Raw genomic sequence first — 24,381 nt, forward strand, 5'->3', positions numbered from 1 at the left:
TGGTACTGTATATGCTCGTTCACCTCTGATGCGACTCTTTTTCTAAAGTGAAACTTCATCTCAAATAATTTCTGTCTGAATGGTTGTGAGCTCCTTAATGGCATCAGTGAAAGCCTCACCCTGAGGTTAAGCGGCATGTGACCAAGCTCAGCAATGGTGGGCGGGGTCACCGTAGGACTTTTAAGGCCCCCAAAGCATTTAAGATCTCATTGCTTTTTTTTTGGCTTCCACACTTGGTGCAATGTGGCGTGTCGTAGCCATGCTTTTCACACTCTTCTGGGCACCGGGACTGCAACAGTTCCCGCGCCCGTGTGCCACCCGCCAGGCCTTGCTGGCCAAGGAGTGTTGCCCGCCTTGGGATGGGGACGGCTCGGCGTGCGGGGCCGTGTCCGGTCGGGGATTCTGCAGGGACGTGGTTGTTACGGACACCCCGGATGGTATCCAGTACCCATTCAGTGGGCTGGACGACCGGGAGAAGTGGCCCCTGGTGTTTTACAACCGAACCTGCCAGTGCATAGGGAACTTCATGGGGTTCAGTTGTGCCGACTGCAAGTTCGGTTACTTCGGAGAGAATTGCCTGGAAAGGAGAGAGTCCCTCAGGAGGAACGTGTTCCACTTGAACAGAGCTGAAAGAACCCGACTGCTGTCCTACTTGAACCTTGCCAAGCAGACGCCGAGCAGCGACTATGTAGTTGCCACAGCAACCTACCAGGAGATGGAGAATGGCTCCAACCCCGTTTTTGCAAACATTTCCGTGTACGACGTTTTTGTGTGGATGCACTATTACGTGTCTCGTGACGCTCTGCTTGGCGGGCCGGGAAACGTGTGGGCCGACGTGGACTTTGCCCACTGGGCACCGGGGTTCTTACCCTGGCACCGTGTTTACCTTCTACATTGGGAGCGCGAGATTAGGAAAATAACTGGGGATGACAGTTTTGCAATCCCTTACTGGGACTGGAGGGATGCAAAGGGATGCGACGTGTGCACGGATCAGCTGATGGGCGGCCAAAGCCCCCAAGACCCCAGTCTGCTTAGTCCTGGCTCGGTCTTCTCTTCATGGAGGGTAAATGCACCTTGGTTTTAAAGCACGGGTGGGCAAACTATTGCCTGGGGGTCACATGCTGCCCGAAAGTCTTTTTAATAAGACCCAGTGAACAAAAATGGTCAAAATATAAGTATTTGGTTACAAAAAAACTCACCTAAGAAGGTTAACAACCACAAGTCAGAAGAATTATGATTTGTGTCTAAGAAGTTTTCTAAAAACGCATTTTGGGATTAAAAAATGTGCGCTTTTAATTGAGTCTCAATGGGAAATAATGTAACGTCACGTCATTGTCACAAAGTTTGTTTATTTACAAAAATGTGAAAGCCACAAGTAATGCAATGCTAACTGTACAATATGATTTATGAACAAAACAGACCAAATCTAAATTTCAGGTTTTCCCCAGTAATTCAGGATCTAGTAACAGAATTGTCACACGCTGCCGCCCGTCAAAGCCAATGTCCAGCTTATCTCAGAAAAGCAGGATGACGCTTTGCACTAAAAAACAACGGCTACCAGATAATGAAGGGGCTGTATTTGAGTCATATCAGGAAGCTTCTCCTGCTACTGGTACAATCTGTTTCATGTAGGGGAGCAAACCCATTCCCAAAAATACGGCCTGGGGAGGGATGGGTGCTGCCAAGGTGCTGCCGGCGGTTAAGTTATCCGTACACCTGAAAATGACAATATATACATATATCTCATCTCATCTCATTAGCTGTACCGCTTATCCTCATTAGGGTCTCGGGGGGGCTGGAGCCCATCCCAGCCATCTCCGGGCAGTGGGCAGGGGACACCCTGAACTGGTTGCCAGCCAATTGCAGGGCACACGGGGACAGACAACTCACTGGCTCATTCACACCTAGGGACAATTTGGACCGACCAATTCCCCTGAAATGCATGTTTTTGGAATGTGGGAGGAAACCGGAGTGCCCGGAGGAAACCCACGCAAGCACGGGGAGAACATTCAAACTCCGCACAGGAAGTCTAGAGCTGGATTTGAACCCACGCAGGAGGTTCCCATGACATGAACTGTGCCACACATGCGCTAACCACTCCGCCGTCGTGCTGCCCATATATATATATATATATATATATATATATATATATATATATATATATATATATATATATATATATATATATATATATACTGGACTGTCTCAGAAAATTAGAATATTGTGATAAACTTCTTTATTTTCTGTAATGCAATTAAAAAAACAAAATTGTCATACATTCTGGATTCATTACACATCAACTGAACTATTTCAAGCCTTTTATTATTTGAATATTGCTGAATTTGGCTTACAGCTTAAGAAAACTCAAAAATCCTATCTCAAAATATTCGAATATCATGAAAAAGTATACAAGTAGGCTATTCAACTAATCACCTGAATCATCTAATTAACTCGAAACACCTTGTGAGGGTTTCCTGAGCCTTAAAAACACTCAGCTTGGTTCAGTAAACTAAATCACTGCTGATCTGACTGCTGTCCAGAGGACCATCATTGATACCCTCCATCAGGAGGGTAAGACACAAAAAGAAATTTCTCAAAGAGCAGGCTGTTCACAGAGTGCAGTTTCAAAGCATAGCCACAAAAAATCTGTCGGAAGGGAAAAATGTGGCCGGAAACGCTGCACAACCAAGAGAGATGACCGCAGCCTTAACAAAATTGTGAAGAAGAGCCGCTTCCAGAATTTGGGGGAGCTTCAAAGACAGTGGGCTGAAGCTGGAGTCCAGGTATCAAAAGCCACAGTTCACAGACGTGTCCGGGAAATGGGCTACAATAGCCGTATTCCCATGGTCAAGCCACTTCTGAACTCAAGACAACGGAAGAAGCATCTGACTTGGGCTATGGAGAAGAAGCACTGGACAGTTGCAGAGTGGTCCAAAGTCCTCTTTTCAGACGAAAGCAAGTTTTGCATTTCATTTGGAAGTCAAGGCGCCAGAGTCTGGAGAAAGGCTGGAGAGGAGCAAAATCCAAGTTGCTTGAAATCCAGTGTGAAGTTCCCACAGTCAGCAATGGTTTGGGGAGCCATGTCAGCTGCTGGTGTTGGTCCACTGTGTTTCATCAAGTCCAGAGTAAATGCAACTGTGTACCAAGAGATTTTAGAGCACTACATGCTTCCATCTGCTGAAAAGCTCTATGGAGATGAGGATTTCATTTTCCAGCATGATCTGGCACCTGCCCACAGTGCCAAAACCACCAGTAACTGGTGCACTGACCATGGCATCACTGTCCTTGATTGGCCTGCTAATTCTCCTGACCTGAACCCCATCGAGAATTTGTGGGGTATAGTTAAGAAGAAGATGAAAGACACCAGACCTACAAATGCAAATGAGCTGAAGGCCGCTATTGAAGCATCCTGGGCATCAATAACACCTCAACAATGCCACAGGCTGATTGCCTCCATGCCACGCCGGATTGATGCAGTAATCCGTGCAAAAGGATTCCCAACCAAGTACTGAGTGCATCAATGGACATTTTCAAATGTTTGATTTAGTTTTGCTGTTATAAAATTATTTTTTTACTTGGTCTGAGGAAGTATTCTAATATTTTGAGATAGGATTTTTGAGTTTTTTTCAGCTGTAAGCCAAAATCAGCAATATTCAAATAATAAAAGGCTTGAAATAGTTCAGTTGATGTGTAATGAATCCAGAATGTATGACATTTTTGTTTTTTTAATTGCATTACAGAAAATAAAGAAGTTTATCACAATATTCTAATTTTCTGAGACAGTCCAGTATATATACAGTGGCTTGCGAAACTATTTGGCCCCCTTGAACTTGAGCTTTTGCCACATTTCAGACTTCAAACATCAAGATATAAAACTGTAATTTCTTGTGAAGCATCAATAATAAGTGGGACACACTTTATTGGCTAAAAAAAAATGGGTGTGCAAAATTATTCAGCCCCATTGAGTTAACACTTTGTAGCGCCACTTTTTGCTGCGATTACAGCTGCAGGTCGCTTGGGGTAGGTCTCTATCAGTTTTGCTCATCGAGAAACTGATATTTTTGCCCATTCTTCCTTGCAAAACAGCTCGAGCTCAGTGAGGTTGGATGGAAAGCGTTTTTTAACAGCAGTTTTCAGTTCTTTCCACAGATTCTCAATTGGATTGAGGTCTGGAATTTGACTCGGACACCTTGATATGTTTTTGGTGAACCATTCCTTTGTAGCTTTTGCTTTATATTTTGGATCATTGTCTTGTTGGAAGACAAATCTCCGTCCCAGTCTCTGGTCTTTTGCGGACTCCATTAGGTTTTCTTCCAGAATGGTCCTGTATTTGGCTCCATCCATCTTCCCATCAATTTTAGCCATCTTCCCTGTCCCTGCTGAAGAAAAGCAGGCCCAAACCATGATGCTGCCACCACCATGTTTGACTGTGGGGATGGTGTGTTGAGGGTGATGAGCTGTGCTGCTTTTACGCCAAACATAACGTCTTGCAATGTTGCCAAAAAATTCCATTTTGTTCTCATCTGACCAGAGCACCTTCTTCCGCGTGTTCTGTGTGTATCCCAGGTCGCTTGTGGCAAACTTTAAACGACACTTTTTATGGATATCTTTAAGAAATGGCTTCCTTCTTGCCACTCTTCCATAAAGGCCAGATTTGTGCAGTATACGACTGATTGTTGTCCTATGGACAGATTCTCCCCCCTCAGCTGTAGACCTCTGCAGTTTATCCAGAGGGATCATGGGCCTCTTGGCTGCATCTCTGATTAGTTTTCTCCTTGTATGAGCTGAAAGTTTAGGGGGACGGCCCGATCTCGGTAGATTTGCAGTGGTCTGAAACTCCTTCTATTTCAATATTATTGCTTGCACAGTGCTCCTTGGGATGTTTAAAGCTTGGAAAAACTTTTTGTATCCAAATCCAGCTTTAAACTTGTCCACAACAGTATCGCGGACCTGCCTGATGTGTTCCTTGTTCTTCATGATGCTCTCTGTGCTTTAAACAGACCTCTGAGACTATCACAGTGCAGGTGCATTTATACATAGACTTGATTACACACAGGTGGATTCCATTTATCATCGTTAGTCATTTAGATCAACATTGAATCATTCAGAGATCTTCAATGAACTTCTGGACATAGTTTGTTGCACTAAAATTAAATGGGCTGAATAATTTTGCACACTCACTTTTTCGTGAGTGTTAGAATGTTAGAATGGCCAAGTCAAAGTCCAGACCTCAATCGAATTGAGAATCTGTGGAAAGAACTGAAAACTGCTGTTAAAAAACGCTTTCCATCCAACCTCACTGAGCTCGAGCTGTTTCGAGCAAGGAAGAATGGGCAAAAATATCAGTTTCTTGATGTGCAAAACTGATAGAGACATACCCCAAGCGACTTGCAGCTGTAATCGCAGCATAAGGTGGAGCGACAATTAACTCAATAGGGCTGAATAATTTCGCACACCCACTTTTTTGTTTTTTATTTGTTGAAAAAGTTTAAAACAGCCAATAAAGTGTGTTCCACTTTGTGATTGTGTCCCACTTATTGTTGATTCTTCACAATAAATTAGAATTTTATATCTTTATGTTTGAAGTCTGAAATGTGGCAAAAGGTCACAAAGTTCAAGGGGGCCAAATAGTTTCGCAAGCCACTGTGTGGGCCTTGGGGGTATGGCACCCGCCCCGATACTGGGAGGTTGTGGTTCAAGCTTCGGCCGAGTCATACCTAAGACTTAAACATTGGTACCCGTTGCCTCCCTGCTTGGCGTTCAGCATTAGGGGTTGGAATTGGGCGGTTTGGTTACCTAATGACTCCCAACACCTCAGTTGGGTTGAGTGAGGGGGCTGGGAATCTCCTCCTCTAAATCAATCTCCTAAAAAAAGTCAGAAATGACTCGAGCCACCTCCCACTAGGGGGATATGGCTGTGGTATATATATATATATATATATATATATATATATATATATATATATATATATATATATATATATATATATATATATATATATATATATATATATATTCATCATGGCGGCGCCCCTGTTCGGCTGCGGCTGCATCGGCTCGCAACAGTTTTTTACACGTCGGCCATAAGACCCAGTCTTCGACTCAGTTTTGACGGCGCACAAAGTCGGCTCGAACTGCAGATTAAGATACGATCGTTTTTTTTTTTTTTTGCTGGACATGCGATCATCCAGACATCAAGCGCTCGGTGCTACGACCACTCGGGAGTGTTTATTAGCCACGGACTGCTATGTCAACAATACCCAGCGGCCTACAAAGCAGCGAAGCAGAGTGGCAAGGCAGCGGCGTGACCGCTGGACGAGGAAGCGAGGTTGTCGGGCCGGGCTAACAGCTAGGCTAAAGGCTAAACCCTTCAAAACGCCTCTCCCATCCATTTTCCTCTCCAACGTTCGCTCTCTGGACAATAAACTGGACCATTTAACAACTGGAAGTGGCATCGAACCGCGAGATGACGAACTGCTGCGCTAAAATTCTGACGAAGACTTGGTTAATCTTATCTATCCCGGCTGACGTTCAAAGAAACTGTGCGGGTCAGATGTATCGACATTTCGTTCTGTATACACGTGTATACGATTGACAATAAAGTAAATCTGATCTGATCTGATATATACATACAGTGCATCCGGAAAGTATTCACATCGCTTCACTTTTTCCACATTTTGTTATGTTACAGCCTCATTCCAAATTGTATTAATTTAATCTCTTATCTCAAAATTCTACACAAAATACTCCATTATGACAATATGAAAAAGGTTTTTTTTTTACTTTTCTTGAATTTATTAAAAATAGAAAACTAAGAAATCACATTTACATAAGTATTTACAGCCTTTGCCATGAAGCTCAAAATTGAGCTCAGGTGCTTTTTTCCACTGATCATCCTTGAGATCTTTCTACAGCTTAATTGGAGTCCACCTGCAGTAAATTCAGTTGATTGGACATGATTTGGAAAGGCACACACCTGTCTAAATAAGGTCCCACAGTTGAGTGTGCATGTCAGAGCACAAACACCAAGCATGAAGTCAAAAGAACTATCTGTAGACCTGCGAGACAGGATTGTCTTGAGGCACAAATCTGGGAAAAGATACAGTAAAATTTCTGCTGCTTTGAAGGTCCCAATGAGCACAGTGGCCTCCATTATTCGTAAATGGAAGACATTTGGAACCACCAGGACTCTTCCTAGAGCTGGCCAGCCTTCTAAACTGAGCGATCGGGGAAGAAGGGCCTTAGTCAGGGAGGTGACCAAGAACCCGATGGTCACTCTGTCAGAGCTCCAGCGTTCCTCTGCGGAGAGAGGAGAGCGTTCCAGAAGGACAACCATCTCTGCAGAAATCCACCAATCAGGCCTGTATGGTAGAGTGGCCAGACGAAAGCCACTCCTTAGTAAAAGGAACATGGAAGCCTGTCTGGAATTTGCCAAAAAGCACCTGAATGACTCTCAGACCATGAGAAACAAAATTCTCTGGTCTGATGAGACAAAGATTGAACTCTTTGGTGTGAATGCCAGGCGCCATGTTTGGAGGAAACCAGGCACCGCTCATCACCAGGCCAATACCATCCCTACAGTGAAGCATGGTGGTGGCAGCATCATGCTGTGGGGATGTTTTTCAGCAGCAGGAACTGGCAGACTAGTCAGGATAGAAGGAAAAATGAATGCAGCGATATATAGAGATATCCTGGATGAAAACCTGCTCCAGAGCGCTCTTGACATCAGACTGGGGCGAAGGTTCATTTTTCAGCAGGACAACGACCCAAAGCACACAGCCAAGATAGAATAGAAGAATAGAATATGCCTTTATTGTCATTGTACAACATGGGATATGCTGTGACAACGAAATTGGACGGCTCCAAACAAAGAACAAAGGAACAAAGTACTAGATGCCTTTGTTGTCCTTGGCGCGCGCTTCAGAGGGGGGAGGGGGGGGGCATGTTGTGAGGGTCAAACAGAGTCAAACAGATCTCAAAAGATTGGCTTCAGAACCACTCCGTGAATGTCCTGGAGTGGCCCAGCCAGAGTCCAGACTTGAATCCGATTGAACATCTCTGGAGAGAACTGAAAATGGCTGTGCACAAACGTCTCCCATCCAACCTGATTGAGCTTGAGACTTATTGCAAAGAAGAATGGGCAAAACTGCCTAAAGATAGGTGTGCTAAACTTGTGGGATCATACTCAAAAAGACTTGAGGCTGTATTTGCTGCCAAAGGGGGATCAACAAAGTATTAAGCAAAGGCTGTGAATACTTATGTAAATGTGATTTCTTAGTTTTCTTTTTTTAATAAATTCAAAAAAAGTTAAAAAACACTTTTTCACATTGTCATAATGGAGTATTTTGTGTAGAATTTTGAGATAAGAGATTAAATTAATACAATTTGGAATGAGGCTGTAACATAACAAAATGTGGAAAAAGTGAAGCGCTGTGAATACTTTCCGGATGCACTGTATATATATATCAGATCAGATCAGATCAGATTTACTTTATTGTCATTCGTATACACGTGTATACGCGCTGTGAATACTTTCCGGATGCACTGTATATATATATATATATATATATATATATATATATATATATATATATATATATATATATATATATATATATATATATATATATATATATATATATATCCCATTCATTCAAGTTTTTGGCCCCAGTGTCACGAATACAAAAAGACAACTACATATATACAACAAAAATACTTAATTTACTTAATTAAAACTATATTTAGAGCTTAAAAGCATCGTTATTGTTATATTACTTTGAATTGATTCTGACAATTTAAAAAAACTAATGAAATATTATTCATAAAAAACACCTACAGTAATACTATAATGCAGTTTCTTTATTTTATTTTCTGTATTCCTTCATGTCTTTGCTTTTTTTCTTTCTTTCCCTTTTTTTTCTTTCTTTCCCTCTTTTTTTCTTACCTTCTTTTGTCTTATTTCATTTCTTTCTTTAAATTTTTATAAATACTATATAAGCTCATGGCCAAAATTCAAATAGCTGGCTATATTTTTTTCTGTACATGTTTTTTTTAAAATAATTTTATTCATCAAAATTAAAAAAATATATATGTAATAAAACACTGCTGAAGTAGTCCTATATTATTGAGTTTTCAATGCAAAATATCAAATTCATTGCTTAAAGAAGGGAGGTATGACTTTGCTATTACTTTTAATGAAAGTTTTTATTTGTAAATGAACGTATTTATTCGTATATTTTGTGTGTTTCAAAACCAATTGGATGAAATGGTCCCTTATAAACAAATACACAATGAAACACAACTTGTGCAGGTAACAAAACCAAAAATGAAATAATGTATGTTATATAATCTCTTTTGTATATAGGCATATACAAAAAATTAAATACATCATAAGAAATGTTTTTCTCTCTGCAATTATTTTCAAACCAATGCGGGCTGCAACTCCAAGAGTTTGCTCACCCTTCTTCAAATGAACACTAAATAAGGAAAATGGTGTTGGAGCGAGGAATTAAACAGTTTAACAAAGTCCGTTTTTGTCCTCAGTCATTGTGCTCCCAAGCGCAAGACTACAACGCGCGCGGCATTCTGTGCAACGCGGTAGCGGAGGGCCCTCTTCGCCGTAACCCGGGGAACCACGACCGCAACCGGGTACCGCGTCTGCCCACATCCGCCGAGGTCGCCTTCACCCTGAGCTTGGCCAACTATGACACGGGTGCCATGGACCGCACCGCAAACATGAGCTTCCGAAACACCGTTGAAGGTTGGCAAAATGCAAAATTAAAACACAAAGTTTAAAGTCTAATGTGTTTGTTTAAATTTATCACTTTCTAGGATTTGGGGACCCCGGGACTGGCTTGGGGAGCAGCACTCGAATGGGCATGCATGCTGCTCTGCACATCTTCATGAACGGATCTATGTCTTCTGTGCAGGGCTCAGCAAATGACCCTATCTTTCTCCTGCATCACTCTTTTGTGGACAGGTGACACACACACACCTGTGTTATTGTTGAAAAATATATTCAATATTATTTTAGATCTATACAAACATAAGGGCCCAAATTTGAATCGTGAGGAACCCCACAGTCTGTTTAATAAAATTGGGTGACCTACTGCGTCAAAGGCAGCACTGAGATCCAGTAGCACTACAACTGTCTGTTTATTAAAATCTTTATTATCAGTGATATTATTTAAAAAAAATAAAAGGGCAGTCTCTGTACTGTGTTTGCGTCTAAAATAGACTGAAATTTCTGTAAAAGGCTGTTTTCTTAAAAAAAAAAAAAAAAATCAGCTTCAAAAAAAAAATATTTCTAAAACTTCTAATCTGTCCCTCGAAGAATCCATAAAATGTCCTTTAAAGAGATGTGGGAATCTGATCTAAAAGGCGGGTTGTTGGGTTGACTTGGGAGAAAAGTCGACCAAGAGTCCTTGCATCAACCAAGCCAAAACCGTCCAGTGTTTACTCAGGTAAAATCAATTGTCCATGTAGATCTTACATTCTGATTGGCTGGAAGGCTGGACCTGATTTTAGTCATTTTACTTCTAAAGTGATCGTCAAAATCCTGACAAACTGCTTTTGTCGGCGGCGGTGGAAATTTTTTGAAATCAGCTTTAGTTAAAAGTTTGAAGGTGGAGAAAAGAAATGTGGGGTTACTTTTATTTTCTGAAGTAAGTTTGAGATGTATGATATTCTAGCCCATTTACCGTAAATTCCGGATGATAAGCCTTTTTTCCCAGACTTTCAACCCTGCGGCTTATTCATTGATGCGGCTAATTTAAGTAATTTTTTTAACGGCCGCCAGCGGCGCTCGAGTACAAAAGGTAAGATTTAGACCGGTGGAATATATGTGCCGAGGAAGACTGCAACTTCTTGGCTTGTGCATAAATTAAATTAGCGTAAACATACCCTCATCATGCAAAATGCAAAAAGAAAGGCACATGACGCAGCTTTAAAGCTAAAAGCAATCGCGCAATCCGATAAAGAAGGAAACAGAGCTACTGCACGTAATCAGGAATGGATGAGAGTTTCAGCGACAGTAACAGCGCGAGTGAGGCTGCGGGAGCATGGGACAACGTCTATATGACAAAGTCTCTTTCCGACACTGAGGAAGACGACTTTGATGGCTTCAGTTCTAAGGAGGAAGACGAGGGCGGTTTACCGTGATTTTTACAAGTACGGTATGTTTTTAAACAGACTCGTTTACTGTGTTGCGAGCGTGTTGCTAGCGTGTTGCTACCATTAACTGCCCTGTCACAGGCACCGTTTGGGTTGAAAGTTATATTATTATTATTATTAAAGCTTTGAAAACTCTCTTGGTGTACCGTATTTCTTTGTAAATATGTGTAACCATGTATAATATGTATTTGCAACTGTGTATTTTTGTAGTGTATTTATTTGTATTTATTTTAGAAACTTATTCTGATATGTTTTGCGCGGGTGAATGAAAAAGAAGGGGCGGAACAAACGTGGGGTGACGGGAAGTTGGGTAAAGGTGAGACCTGTTTGTGGACGCGGCGGAAAATAGTGGATATATATTTTTCCCACCCTTACCTTTAGAAATATACACTTTTTTCCTTGGATTACTTTCAACGGGACCCGGACTCTGCAGGTCTGCATCAAACCTTAAGTACCGGTATCATTTTCCGTTCATTTTGCCGGCTGTGATTTTTGGACTGTGTACTTTAATGAAGGTCATTTAGTTTCAATCGCAGGACTTAAAGTCAGGTTTGGGTTAATTTTGTGTTTGTGTTAGATTTTTTAATGTGGGCGCATGCGGATTATATACAGGTGCGGCTTGTGTAAGTACAAAATAGGTTTTCCTCTTAAAATGTGGTGGGTGCGGCTTATAATCAGGTGCGCTCTACATCCCGGAATTTATGGCATGTGTTTAATTGTAGGTTCTGATTTGTTGAAATAATATTTGCCTTTTTCTCCACCTTCTTTCAGCAATCCTGCATTGTATTTTGTGGTATTTGAGAAAAATCTGTATAGCCGTTCCGGAACCGATAGGTCTCACAAAAATACAATTTAGGATTCATACAATTGTTTGGATTCGATATGGTTTATTAATGCTGTAAAGTCCACTGTCACCACTGAAAATACTTATTTGAAGGCAACAAACGTAAATGGATGAAATCAGAGACGTGATAAGTTTCATGCCTGGTGAGAATAGGTAGGTGGGTAGATTGGCAAAAAACTTTACTCCAGTATTGGTACTTCAGAATAATATTACTTAAGTAGAAGGGAATGTCGTCATCCAAATACTTACTTGAGTAAAAGAAACCAAGTACTTGTGAAAAAGTTACTCAAGTACTGAGAAACTGAAGCAACTTTGTATTTATTGATATCTTTTTAAAACAACCAATAAGATCATCGATTAATCAAAGTACATCCAACAAACAAAAAAGAATTTGATTTAAAAGTACATTAAAATAATCAATGTAAATTCAAGTGTTTTAATAAACAAAAAATAACAAATAGTATAGATAAAATACATAAATTAAGCACATGTAGCACCCAGTAACACATTTAAAGCCCCAATACTTTATCCTAACTGGCTCTGCAAGCAAATCAACAAGCTTGCCCATGAACTCGGACAAAGTAGACATTGCATATTGTAGCTGGTTTATAAGGGGAACATGCTTTTGATGTGCGGCCAGGGGTGCACCTTCTCTTCTGTGTTTTTATTAGTCGGAATTGCTAAGCGACATTTTTGATTTGTCCGTAAACAACTTTTCTCCACTGCTGAAGTGGATCATGGTCACTTGACGAGGCTGCTACGTTTGATTGGTTAAACATGGTAGAGTGGAGACAGACAGACGCGTACTTACGTGGGGGGGATTTATTAAGTAACGAAGTAACGCCTTCAATGTTGCCTAACGTAGAAGATTAGAAGTACCGTTTTTTTCTTCACAAATGTATTCAAGTAAAAGTATAGGGATTTCAAAATACTCATGTAAGTATAACATTTCCCCAGACTTACCCAAGGAAATGTAACAGAGTTAATGTACTCCGTTTACTACCCACCTCTGCTGGTGAGGCACAGCTACAATTAAATCAACTTACATCCTCTTTAATGTTTGATAAGCTGAGCAGGAGAGCAATAGATCATGCACTGCTCCTTCTGAATAAAATCATCAATAGATAGGTAATCCTCTATTATGAAAAAGGGACATGCAATGAGAAAAAAAAGACTGTCTTGACTTTCTGTTAGCTTGCTAATACTATCACTAATTCTGTAATTTTTGGCTGAGGTGTGCTCCAAGTCAGAACTCGGTGTCAATAGCGCGCTCTGCTATGAAGCAAGAGAATTGCTTGCCTCATTCTGCATCGGCAGACGCTCAGCGCAGTAATACTTTACATGGAAATTCTATTGATAATATTCATAAAACAATGTGGAAATTCAGCAAAATTGATAGGGAATCCCCAAATTGAGAAGTTTAATGAGAAAGAACCTTAGCACTGAATAAATATAACCATTTAGTATATGTGTTTTTATAATTTCCATAATGACAGTTGAGACACAGCCTTTTCTGCGTGACTGCACGGCACTGAATGAGATAAACCATTGAAAATAAAATAGGTGTTGTTGGATCATAATTAAGATAATCATTACAATAAGTTTGTGTGTGTATGTGGTTTTAAAAGGTAGCATCTGCCCTGGTGAGTGTGGATCAACAGGAAAGGGAACTTTAAATAGAAAATAAGAAAAAGGTTAGTCAATTTTGAATCAAAGTTGCAACTTGACAAATTGCAAAAGAAGCTCTACAGACTGGAACTTTGTTCCTCTTTGCCACCAACTCCTGGCTTAAAGTCATGATCGAACCTTAGTCAGGCAATTCATGAAGCACGTGCAAGTACGTGCATTTCTCAGACTCGTTGGGATAAACCCTTCTTTTTTCATCTTTTTGGGGGATTTGGGTTGGCATTGGGACTCTACTAAAAGCCAATTCTTACTTTCAACATGTTCATGCTACACAAAAAAAAAATGCTGGGCCATGACGTCACTCTCGGGCACTCTTCCCTGCTTCCATTCCTTTGACGTAATGTGTACCGCCCCAAACAGTTTAAATAAAAGTGAAATAAAAGCAGATAGGCGCAGTGGAAAATAAAGCATAAGGGCTTTTTTAACTTAGTCGGACATTTTTAACACAAACTTCATAGAAAAAACACTTGACTTTTTAAGGACACCTCAAATGACACAACCCACCTTTAAAGATGAATGCAGGGGTCAGGAACCTATAGGTCACGAGCCATATATGGCTCTTTTCATGAGTACATATGGTCTCAGAAATTAAATTCAACCACAGCACATTTCTCTGTGGTGTTCAGCAGTTGAGAGAAGAGATCCCAATTACGGTACATGAGAAGGCAAGGCAAACCTAAGGAAGTAATGATTCAGTCAAGTAAATACAGGGCACTTTTTCAAATACAGTTTACAGTGAAGGTGTCACACCAACTTACCCTATTTTGGCTGTTAGGTTGCTAAAAAAATCCTTTAAATGGAAGCTCAATAACTATGGATGTTTACTGTTGAGATACTTTATGATGAAAACCCACAAACAAACTGAAAACAGGTGAAAACACCAGCATCAACACAGAGCAATTTGACTGAGTGAGCGTTAGAAGTGGCCTGATCTCTGCAAGCAGCACTCCCTTTGCTCTTTTGCTCAGTGCATTCAGGGCAGAAGGTTACTGTGACGATATCCTTGTCATTTTCAGTTTTTTGTGTCATTTTTTTAAAAATTACTTCTACACCTTGTTTTGAAACAATTATTTAGGACAAAAATGACGGCCAAAATGAGCTGCAACACTCTTAAGTAACTGAGGGAGGGTGAAAGGTTTTGAGTGGTATTGACCTATTGCACACACGTGACTTAACCATATGACGACGCCATGACAGAGGGCAGTAAACCGTAGTAAACATTGGGCGAGGGCAGTTGACGGTACATCGCAACAACAAAAGCCGCTATACTATTGAACACAATTGGCAATGACTAGTAAAACCAATATTGTGCAGCTTTCAGATGAGGCGGCTCATCTTGTCCAAAACCACAAAGAGCCCTTTTTAGAAAACTTGAGGATAGCATTAGCAATGCTAGCTACCAAGCCATTCAAGCTTGACCCTAACATACTCGCCGACCAATCTTACCAAATCTTCCAGTCTGCCTGGCTTTGTCCACATGATCTGTACCACTATATTGTAGATGGAGTATCCCTGTACACTGGTGCTAATCTAAAAGCTTAAAAAAAAAAATCAGGATTCTTAACATATCTCTGTAGCTGGTACGGGATTCTGTGCTTTGCTTTGCCAATCAATGCACCCTTGGCAGTAAATGTTCCCCTCTCGCAAACGTTACTAAAATGACTTTTGATCTAAATCTTTGGGAAATGTAATAGAACAGAAAAGCACAGGGCATTTGCAACTTGTATAGAATTTACTTTTGAGCATGTTGAAAATATTTAGTTGGGCAAAATGACATTTTATCTTCTGAACATTCGTTCGCCATTTTATCTGTTGAAAATTTGACAGTTCATTCCAGTATAATAAACTTTATGGTAGAGCAAATAACAGTTTTCAATACATGTGATATTCGAAAGATTAATCTTTTGAATCCCTGGTTAATCACAATAAAATCAGCTTATTTATGGGGTAAGTAATGGCAACCGAAGCTTGCCCACTGCACAGGAATAAATCACCATGGTAAACAGTGGCAGTTATATACTTCTGTCTTTGTTATTGATATTTGTTTCAACTTAAACCCTCAACCGACAGCTGACCGCTAGGGTGCTTTTGCCGTCCGCAATTGGTCTCATTTCGCCAGAGTAGGCAACGTGACGTCACATTAAAAGGGTCAATATCATTAATATGGGACACAGGCTCTGGTTTTATTATTATTTCATAGATTTGATGAAATGATCAACCACACAGATGTATAAAATGTGCTGAAGAATGAGCTTTTGTCTGGAGAGCGGGTTTGGGTTTTGATGAATTTTGTCTTAAAATAGAAGGTGTGGCTTTCTCATTTTTTTAAATTTTGTTTTCCCTTTTTTTTTTACATTTTCAAGGTTATCAACCCCTGCACTAATGCCTGCATTAATACATTTCCATTGAAAATGGCTTATTTTCCTGTTCAGTCTCTATGAAGAGTGGCTCAGAAGGCACAATCCCGAACCGTCCCAGTTCCCGACTTCAAATGCACCTATTGGTCACAACAGCGAGTACCACTTGGTTCCTTTCCTTCCTCTGCACACCAACAGAGAATTCTTCGTCACCAGCAAAGAGCTCGGATACGAATACTCGCGCTTGCTTTCTGCAAGTAAGTAGTTGCCCTTTTCGTGTTCCATTAAATTAGTTCTTCTCAATTATTTTCTTTCACGCCCCCTCTGAAGAAGAAATCCTCTTGCTCCCGAATGTTAAAAATATAAGAATGCAGGCGATAATAAATCCAGTAGATTTAATCCAAATAGAATAGTCAAACTGTTAAAAGTGACAACAGAGTTACTTAATTCAAGTCAGTCTTTTTTATTATGGCCAATGTTTTTGTAGGATGATTTTATTGCAAATGAGTAATATGTAAAAAGGTACTGCTGACCATGTATGTACTGTATATATTAGGCATACAGTGTACATTTAACCAAATAAAACAATTACTGGGTGGCAGATACAAATAAAAGTACTGTACACTCAGCAAGTACACAGACAATAATATCTTAACTGGATATTTCCCCACATAATGTTTAATGTGACACAAAAATAATTATTACTGAATGAACAAAATATAACAAAAATAACTTTCCAACAGGAATCAACAGATTACTAGGCTATAGCGTATGTGCAATATACACTCATATTGTTACTTAAAGTAAGCGCAATGGCTTACCTAGCTGTGCTACAGGCCAACTGACTGTGTATTTATATTTTTTTTATTTTGCAACCGACAAATATATTTACCTCTTTTTTGTGTAAATATGAGTCTTTGTGGGGAAGAGGGCCTAGGTTATAGGGTTGGGGCCCTTGGATTACACTTACCGTGGTCGACCATCATAATGTGATAAGCTACCTCCCCTGTTCTGTACCATCTAATCTAAACCTTATATATATATATATATATATATATATATATATATATATATATATATATATATATATATATATATATATATATATATATATACATCCATCCATTACCTAGGGACAATTTGGATCAGCCAAATAACCTGACATGCATGTTTTTGGAATGTGGGTGGAAACCGGAGTGCCCGGAGGACACCCACGCAAGCACGGGTAGAACATGCAAACTTCACACAGGAAGGTTTGATCTCACGACCTCAGAACTGTGCCATGTCACTCGGGTTAGGGTGACACAACACACTCTTCTGTTCAACAGCAGGGCCCAACAGCTGTGACTGGTTTACCCCTGCCGCATCATACAGTTGCCCTGCCCATCCCTTAGAACGCGTCCAAACAACCCACTATTCTTTCACAGCACCTCCACTCCTTCCTATCACCAACACGAGCTCTAGCTTCCACTACATTTAGACTTCTTTCCTGCAGTGCACTCATAACACCATCCATCCACGTCAATCACGGCCTTCATTTTGGTCTCTTTCCATTTACTTCTGCTCTGTAGATCCTGTTCGACATTCGCTCCTCATCCATTTTCTCCATGTGTCCAAACCAACCGAGTACTCTCTTATACACACGCTTGCTCATTTCCACTACTACTCCAATTCTGTCTCTCACAATTTCATTTCTCAATTAATCCAATCTTGTCACTCTTAACATACTCCTCAAACACTTCATCTCAAAAACATTTAATTTCCCTCTCAAATCTGCATTTAGGCTCCAAGTCACTGCACCATACAACACATTCGGGACAATCACACTCTCATTCGGTCCTCTCTTAGCATCTATACTCATACTCTTGTTACTCATCACGCTTCTCAGAGCACCCAAAACCTTGCTTCCTTGATTCACTCCGTGCAATACCTTGCAATCCATTCCACCAACTGCAGACACATCACAATCCAAGAACTTAAAGCTTTCAACTTCTTCCAGCACATGTCCATTCAACCTTATTTCCAATTCCATACCCACTCCACCACGTGAACACTTCATCAACTTACTCTTGCCAAGATAAATTAAGCCTATCACACACTCTTCCAAACTCCTTTACCAACCTTCTCCATTTTTCCTCAGAATCAGACGATAGTGCTGTGTCATCTGTAAACAACAACTGACTTACCGGCCACACCGTTCCATTGTTATCCATCATCTTTACACCTCTGCCGAATACTCTTGCATTCACCTCTCTCACCACACCATCCATGTACACATTAAACAGCCATGGCGACATCAAATACCCCTGTCTCACACCAGTCAATACAGGCAACCACTCCCGACTCATACACATGCTTTGTTGTTCACATAAAAACTCTTCAATGCTTCCAACAACTTTCCACCCACTCCATACATTACCATCACTTGCCAAGACGCCTCTCTATGGACTCTGTCATTTGCCTTTTCCAAGTCCATGAAAGCCAAAGAAACATCCTTACCTTTTGCAAAATATTTCTCACACACCTGTCTTACTGCAAACACCTGATCCACGCATCTTCTTGCTTTCTTGAAACTACTCTGCTCCTCCATCACCACCTCATCTGTTCTTCCTCTCACTCCATTTATTCAAGACTTTTCCATAAAGCTTACCCGGCACAAACGACAAACTGATATCCCTCGAATTGCTACATTCATACTTATCACATTTATGCTTATACAGTGGCACCACACATGCACTACACCAATCAACAGGAACCACACCGCTTAAAAAGCATACATTCAACAAGCGTACTAACCAGACAGTCATAGCCGTGCCACCTTTCTTCAAGCATTCAGCAGTACAACCATCCAATCCAGGCGCCATTCCACTTTCATTTCTTTCACTGCCTTTTGCATATCCCATGTTTCCACAGGCTTCACATTTAGATCACCCAACACGGGCATTCTCCCCATACCACCGATTGCCTCAACTCTCACTTTTCTCCCATCCTCCATATTCAGCAACTCCTCAAAATACTCTACCCATCTCGTCCTGACTGCACAACCACTAACCAGCAATCTACCGTGCTTATCTTTCACTTTCTCTTCCTTTCCTGACTCGCTCTTTCTTACTCTTTTCACTTATTCACAGAACCCTTTCCTCAAAGTTCACTCATATTTTTTGACACCATTCATTATCTTCTTTCCTTTTCGCTGCTTCCACTACCGCTTTTACCAACCTTTTCTTCACTTTATACCTTTTATACGCATCACCACCCTTATCTTGCAGCCACTCCTCAAAGGCACATCTCTTCTCTGTCCCAGCCTCTGAGACCTCATCATTCCACCATTCACTTCCCTTCCTATACCTCGACCAACTTCACGTTCCACACACTTCTTTCGCACTCCTTAACACTGCCTCTTTAAACCACTTCTATTCCATTTCCATCCTCTCCACTTCTCTCCTACCAGTCCGTTCATAATCTTCCCCTATCCTCTCTTTAAACTCTCTCTCCTTTTCTGCCTTATTCAACTCTGAAATTTTCACCTCTTCCCTCGCATGATCCATCTATTCTGTTTTTCTTTCACATAAAAATGATCAGACATACCACTGATTTCACCTCTGTAAACAAGCACATCCAAAAATCTCCTTAACATCCCTTTCCTAACCACCACATAATCCATCAGTGCTCTGTCCACCATCTCACCACCATCCACTCTGACAAAAGTATACTTATTCATGTCCCTCCTTTTAAACTATGTGTTTGCAATCACTAACTTATTTTCCACACATAACTCAATCAATTTTATCCCAATCTTATATCTTCCTATTACTCCATGTCTACCAACCACATGTTTAACCATTCCATCACCCACTATAGCAATCAGTTCACCTAGTATTGCCACTTTCCACCCCTCTTTTGCACTTGCCACACATTCGGACAAATTATTCCAGAACTCCTCTCTCTCCTCAGTACTTCTTTCTGAACCAGGTCCATATGCACTTATAAACATCCATACTTCTACACCCCTCTTTAATCGCACCCGCATCAATCTCAAAGATATCTCTTTCCACTCCACTAGTTTTTCCTTTGCTTTCTCACTCACAAGCACAGCCACTCCTTCTCCACCCGTAGTTCCAGACTTTCTACCATACATACCTCCAAGCTGAAATTCACCCTTTCCTTTCATCTTTGTTTCACTCAGGGCTAACACATCAACCTTCCTTTTAGTCATAATCCTTCTGATCTCCTCTTTCTTCTACTCAGTCGCTTTACTTCCACATCCTCTCACATTTAGTGACTCTATAACTAGGGTTTGCTAGACCTTTCGGTCTCCCGCCCCCCTTTCTCTGCCTTGCTGTCTCTTAGGGAGTAGAGAAAGAGAGGAGAGGATCCCCAGTCCTCTCCACTTTTGTCGCCTCTTACGACAGGCATCGGACCACGGTGGGAGAATTCTCACACCTCCCAGAGAGAGAGGGCCCCCTCACCAAAGGACATTAATTTTATATATATATATATATATATATATATATATATATATATATATATATATATATATATATATATATATATACACACACACAAAACAAGCTGAGAGCTATCTTTGGGTTTTTTTTTAACACCCAAAAAAAAATACATTTTCTAGAAAATAACAATGACCCAGCAATTGTGAGATATTTACAGAAGAGGTCCGCAGGCTCCTCAGCTGTCCTCAGGAGGCACCCTGGTGCTCGTGGACAACTCGTTGAAAACCCCTGACTCAGACAGTGGCCGATTGAGCTGAGAGATTGGAGATCTGTGCTATCTCCATGGAAAAGCAGCGCTCTGAGGAAATTTGTGGAAGAGCGAAGCACAATATTATCGATCAAATCCAAGTACTTGCTTTGTATCAATAATATTGATATCTGGATCATTTCGCCCACCCTTAGTTTCTATCAACACTGAATTGGTATCACACGTGGATAGACTTTGATGCAAAATTATGATAATTATGTTTTATGATTAAACAAATGGGAGTTTATATTATCAATTATATTCGAAAAAAATGTGTACGTACATATAATGTATATAGAGGTAATGTATACAGTATATCCCAGTTACAAGTCACTTTTTTTCCTTATTTTTCTACAGACCTGCGTCTGTCTGAGTTTTTGCGTCCTTACTTGGAGGATTTACATGCAATGTGGCCCTGGTTGCTGCTTTCCAGCCTGTGTGGCGTGGTCCTGGCACTTGGCATGGCCGCAGCTGCCATCTACTTCAAGCCGCATGCCCCTGCATGGCCTCGGTTCCAAGAGTTTTGTTGGGAAAAAAAATTCTCATTGTCAGGCTTTCCAGAACAGCAGCCTCTGATCAAAAGAAATGGAGAAAACCAACCCCGCGACTATGCATCAGCCATGTGATGACATACATTCATTCATTCTCAACTTTTTGTCAAATATGCACAAATATCAGCACACAGGAAATTACTTCATCTCACCCCACGTGAAAGTATGCAATAAATGCGGTTGCAAAAGAGAAACAAAGAGATAATACAGTAAGCATTTAAAAATATAAAGTTTAGAATAAATATGTGCAAAGTAGAAACCAGGATCAAAATAATACATTTGTGCATTGATTTGGCAGAAGGCAGAGAGAGAGGGGAGTTATTAGGTAGCCATGCGCGAATTTGTCTAAATGTCAACGTGACAACAGACTTCAAGGGACAGTTTGTATTATTTTGCACCCCATGTGGTAAAAAATAAAAATGAATAAAACTTTATTAAAAAAATAAAAATAAATATATATATATATATATATATATATACATATCTTAGAGAACTGGCGAGAGAAAAAAGCGAAAAGAGACGGAACAAAACAGAGAGGGAACAAAAGAAAGAGAAAGAGAGGAAGAAATAGAGCAAAAGAGAAATAAAGGGAAAGAGAAAGAAATATAGAGGGGAGGAGAAGGGAAGCAAAAGTAAGGGGAAAGAGAAAGCAAAAGAGAAAGAGATGGAAACAAAAAAAGAGAGAGAAGAAAGACAAAGAGTGAGAAAAAGAAAGAAAAGCTGAGAAAAAGACAGAAAAACAAAGCAAAAGAGAAAAGGGGAAAGGGAGAGAGAAAAATAGAATGAAAAATAGATAAGGAAATAGAGAAAGAAGGGGAACTCTAACTCCAACATTTTATTAGTAGTACTTTATTTACTATTATATGTATTGTCATGATATTTCTACCATTTCTATCTGGCGGGCAGCATTAAAAAGCCTGACAGGCCATAGTTTGCCCACCCCTGATTCATATGATAAGATGAAATATATGAACTATCATATGAATGTGCATTTGTGAAAATACTCATAGGTCGAGAAATTTTGATTTATTTTGACATAGTTGACACCATCTTCCTGCTACAGCTACTTTCAAAGAAAACCAAAAACCTTGAGAAGGTTGGGCTTAAAATATACAAGAAAAATTGTATTTTTTGCCTTCGTAGTTCGTATTTTCCTCTTTAGCACTCATTTTCAGTTGAACCACACATTGAAATTACATCGAGTGATAAAAATAATACACACTGTCCCTTTAAACATCAGATTGATATTTATTGTAATTGAAGCAGTAGTTTAAAACAGTGGTTGGCAACATTTACTTTACCACAAACTAGTCGCACGATTTTGGGGAAATACCCAAATGCAATGTTTGTGATTTTAATGCGATTCTAAAAGAAAGGTGCCTTTTTGTGCTAGTTTGGGGATTATTAACCCTTTAGGAGCTTCATGCTGTTGTCCCAGGTGTATTCCAGCTAACAGGTCGATGCTACACTCATCTGCGGGCATGTGACAAAATTCAGACAAGAATAAAAACCTTCTATTTCAGTGTGGTCCGGCTTGGATTTTTCAATGTTAGAACAGATTGTCATTGATATCAACATTGTATGCAACGGGATAAGACATGGCACTCCAGGGTAAAACGTGTAATAAAGACTCTGAAGAGAAAAAGATCTCATCTCATCTCATTAGCTACACCGCTTATCCTCAGTAGGGTCGCGGGGGTGCTGGAGCCCATCCCAGCAATCATCGGGCAGTGGGCAGGGGACACCCTGAACTGGTTGCCAGCCAATCGCAGGGCACACAGGGACAGACAACTCATTCGCTCATTCACACCTATGGACAATTTGGACCGGCCAATTCACCTGAAATGCATGTTTTTGGAACGTGGGAGGAAACCGGAGTGCCCGGAGGAAACCCACGCAAGCACGGGGAGAACATACAAACTCCGCACAGGAAGTCTGGAGCTGGATTTGAACCCACGACAGGTTCCCATGACATGAACTGTGCCGCACAAGCGCTAACCACTGTGCCGCCGTGCTGCCAGAGAAAAAGATAAAAGACTAAAAAGACCATCAGGATAATGAGACAAAAAATAAATCATTACAATGTAGTGCTTAGAAAAACTGGCCTGAGTAACCGGTGTAAATCGTAATAGTAATCTAATAAAAATGCATAGTAGTGCATTGAAATAACAGTGCTAACACAATAAAATTCACAAGGTATATACTGTCAGGACCAGAAGGGAAACAGGACCCCTGAATGACAGCATTCATTTTTCTTTGGGTATGTCTTGAATTGGGATTTTAGGTGCATTTCACAGCATTATTAAAGGGTATTATTTAAGTAAACGTCCCCCTCTTCTGGGAAGTTTTGTTAAGGTTGCTGTCAATAAATCCTTAAAAAAAACTGTTTTGCGTTTAGGCAATCGCATAACGTCCGGAGTGGGCCCTTTTTTTAGCCCGGGAGTTTTCTATCTCAAAACCAGTCCACTTAGATATACAGTATATGGAATTTTAATGAATGGAACAGCAGCGAGCTATTATGATGCATTTTATTGGGAAGAAATTCAGTTAAATGTTGATAAGTCAACAGAAAACACTTAACCATTTTAATTCAAAGAAAAAATATATAATGATTCTGATATAGATGAAAACCTATTTACCTATGAATTGTATCAGTAGTTTGAAATCAAAATTGCATTTGCCTTCCCAACATTTTTGGGCTTTACACTAAACTCTCATAACTCTTATGAAGTAGCTTCACTACACACATTTTAAGTAAGCTATTTAAAACATAAAAATCACACCAAGGATCCACTTTCAGGCTAGAAGTTGTTCATCTTAGATCTTAGAAATTCTCCATTTCACTTTACTGACTTCAGCACATATTAAAGCAACAAACAAACTACATTTTTATTCGCTGAAAAGCAGTTTCGTTCTCCCACTGGTATATTTTTAGCGATCTTGAAATCGGGAAGCATTCTCCTGAATAGCGGTCCCATGTGGTCGGCCATAGCGATAGGAACACCATGTTCAATGA

At 40.3% G+C, this 24,381-nt stretch overlaps 1 protein-coding gene across 1 annotated transcript; it reads left to right on the forward strand.

The window, feature by feature from the left end:
- Window positions 1–241: 241 nt before the first annotated feature.
- Window positions 242–21,802, forward strand: LOC148349783 (tyrosinase-like). Its single transcript, XM_088320715.1, has 5 exons — window positions 242–1,063; window positions 9,544–9,760; window positions 9,832–9,979; window positions 16,135–16,316; window positions 21,172–21,802. Exons 1-5 carry the CDS (start codon window positions 242–244, stop codon window positions 21,438–21,440), a joined length of 1,638 nt encoding a protein of 545 aa, XP_088176841.1. The 3' UTR covers window positions 21,441–21,802.
- Window positions 21,803–24,381: the final 2,579 nt, after the last annotated feature.

This window comes from Urocampus carinirostris, chromosome 17 (assembly GCF_059441175.1).
Source record: "Urocampus carinirostris isolate Australia breed hairy pipefish chromosome 17, RoL_Ucar_1.0, whole genome shotgun sequence".
Classification (NCBI taxonomy): domain Eukaryota; kingdom Metazoa; phylum Chordata; class Actinopteri; order Syngnathiformes; family Syngnathidae; genus Urocampus; species Urocampus carinirostris.

What these genes read in the sequence shown, in the direction of transcription:
- LOC148349783 (XM_088320715.1), top strand. Translation starts at nt 242, where the DNA reads ATGTGGCGTGTCGTAGCCATGCTTTTCACACTCTTCTGGGCACCGGGA. An exon ending in CTTCCGAAACACCGTTGAAG is followed by an intron (nt 9,761 to 9,831) that starts GTTGGCAAAATG and finishes ATCACTTTCTAG; the next exon opens with GATTTGGGGACCCCGGGACT. An exon ending in CTCGCGCTTGCTTTCTGCAA is followed by an intron (nt 16,317 to 21,171) that starts GTAAGTAGTTGC and finishes ATTTTTCTACAG; the next exon opens with ACCTGCGTCTGTCTGAGTTT.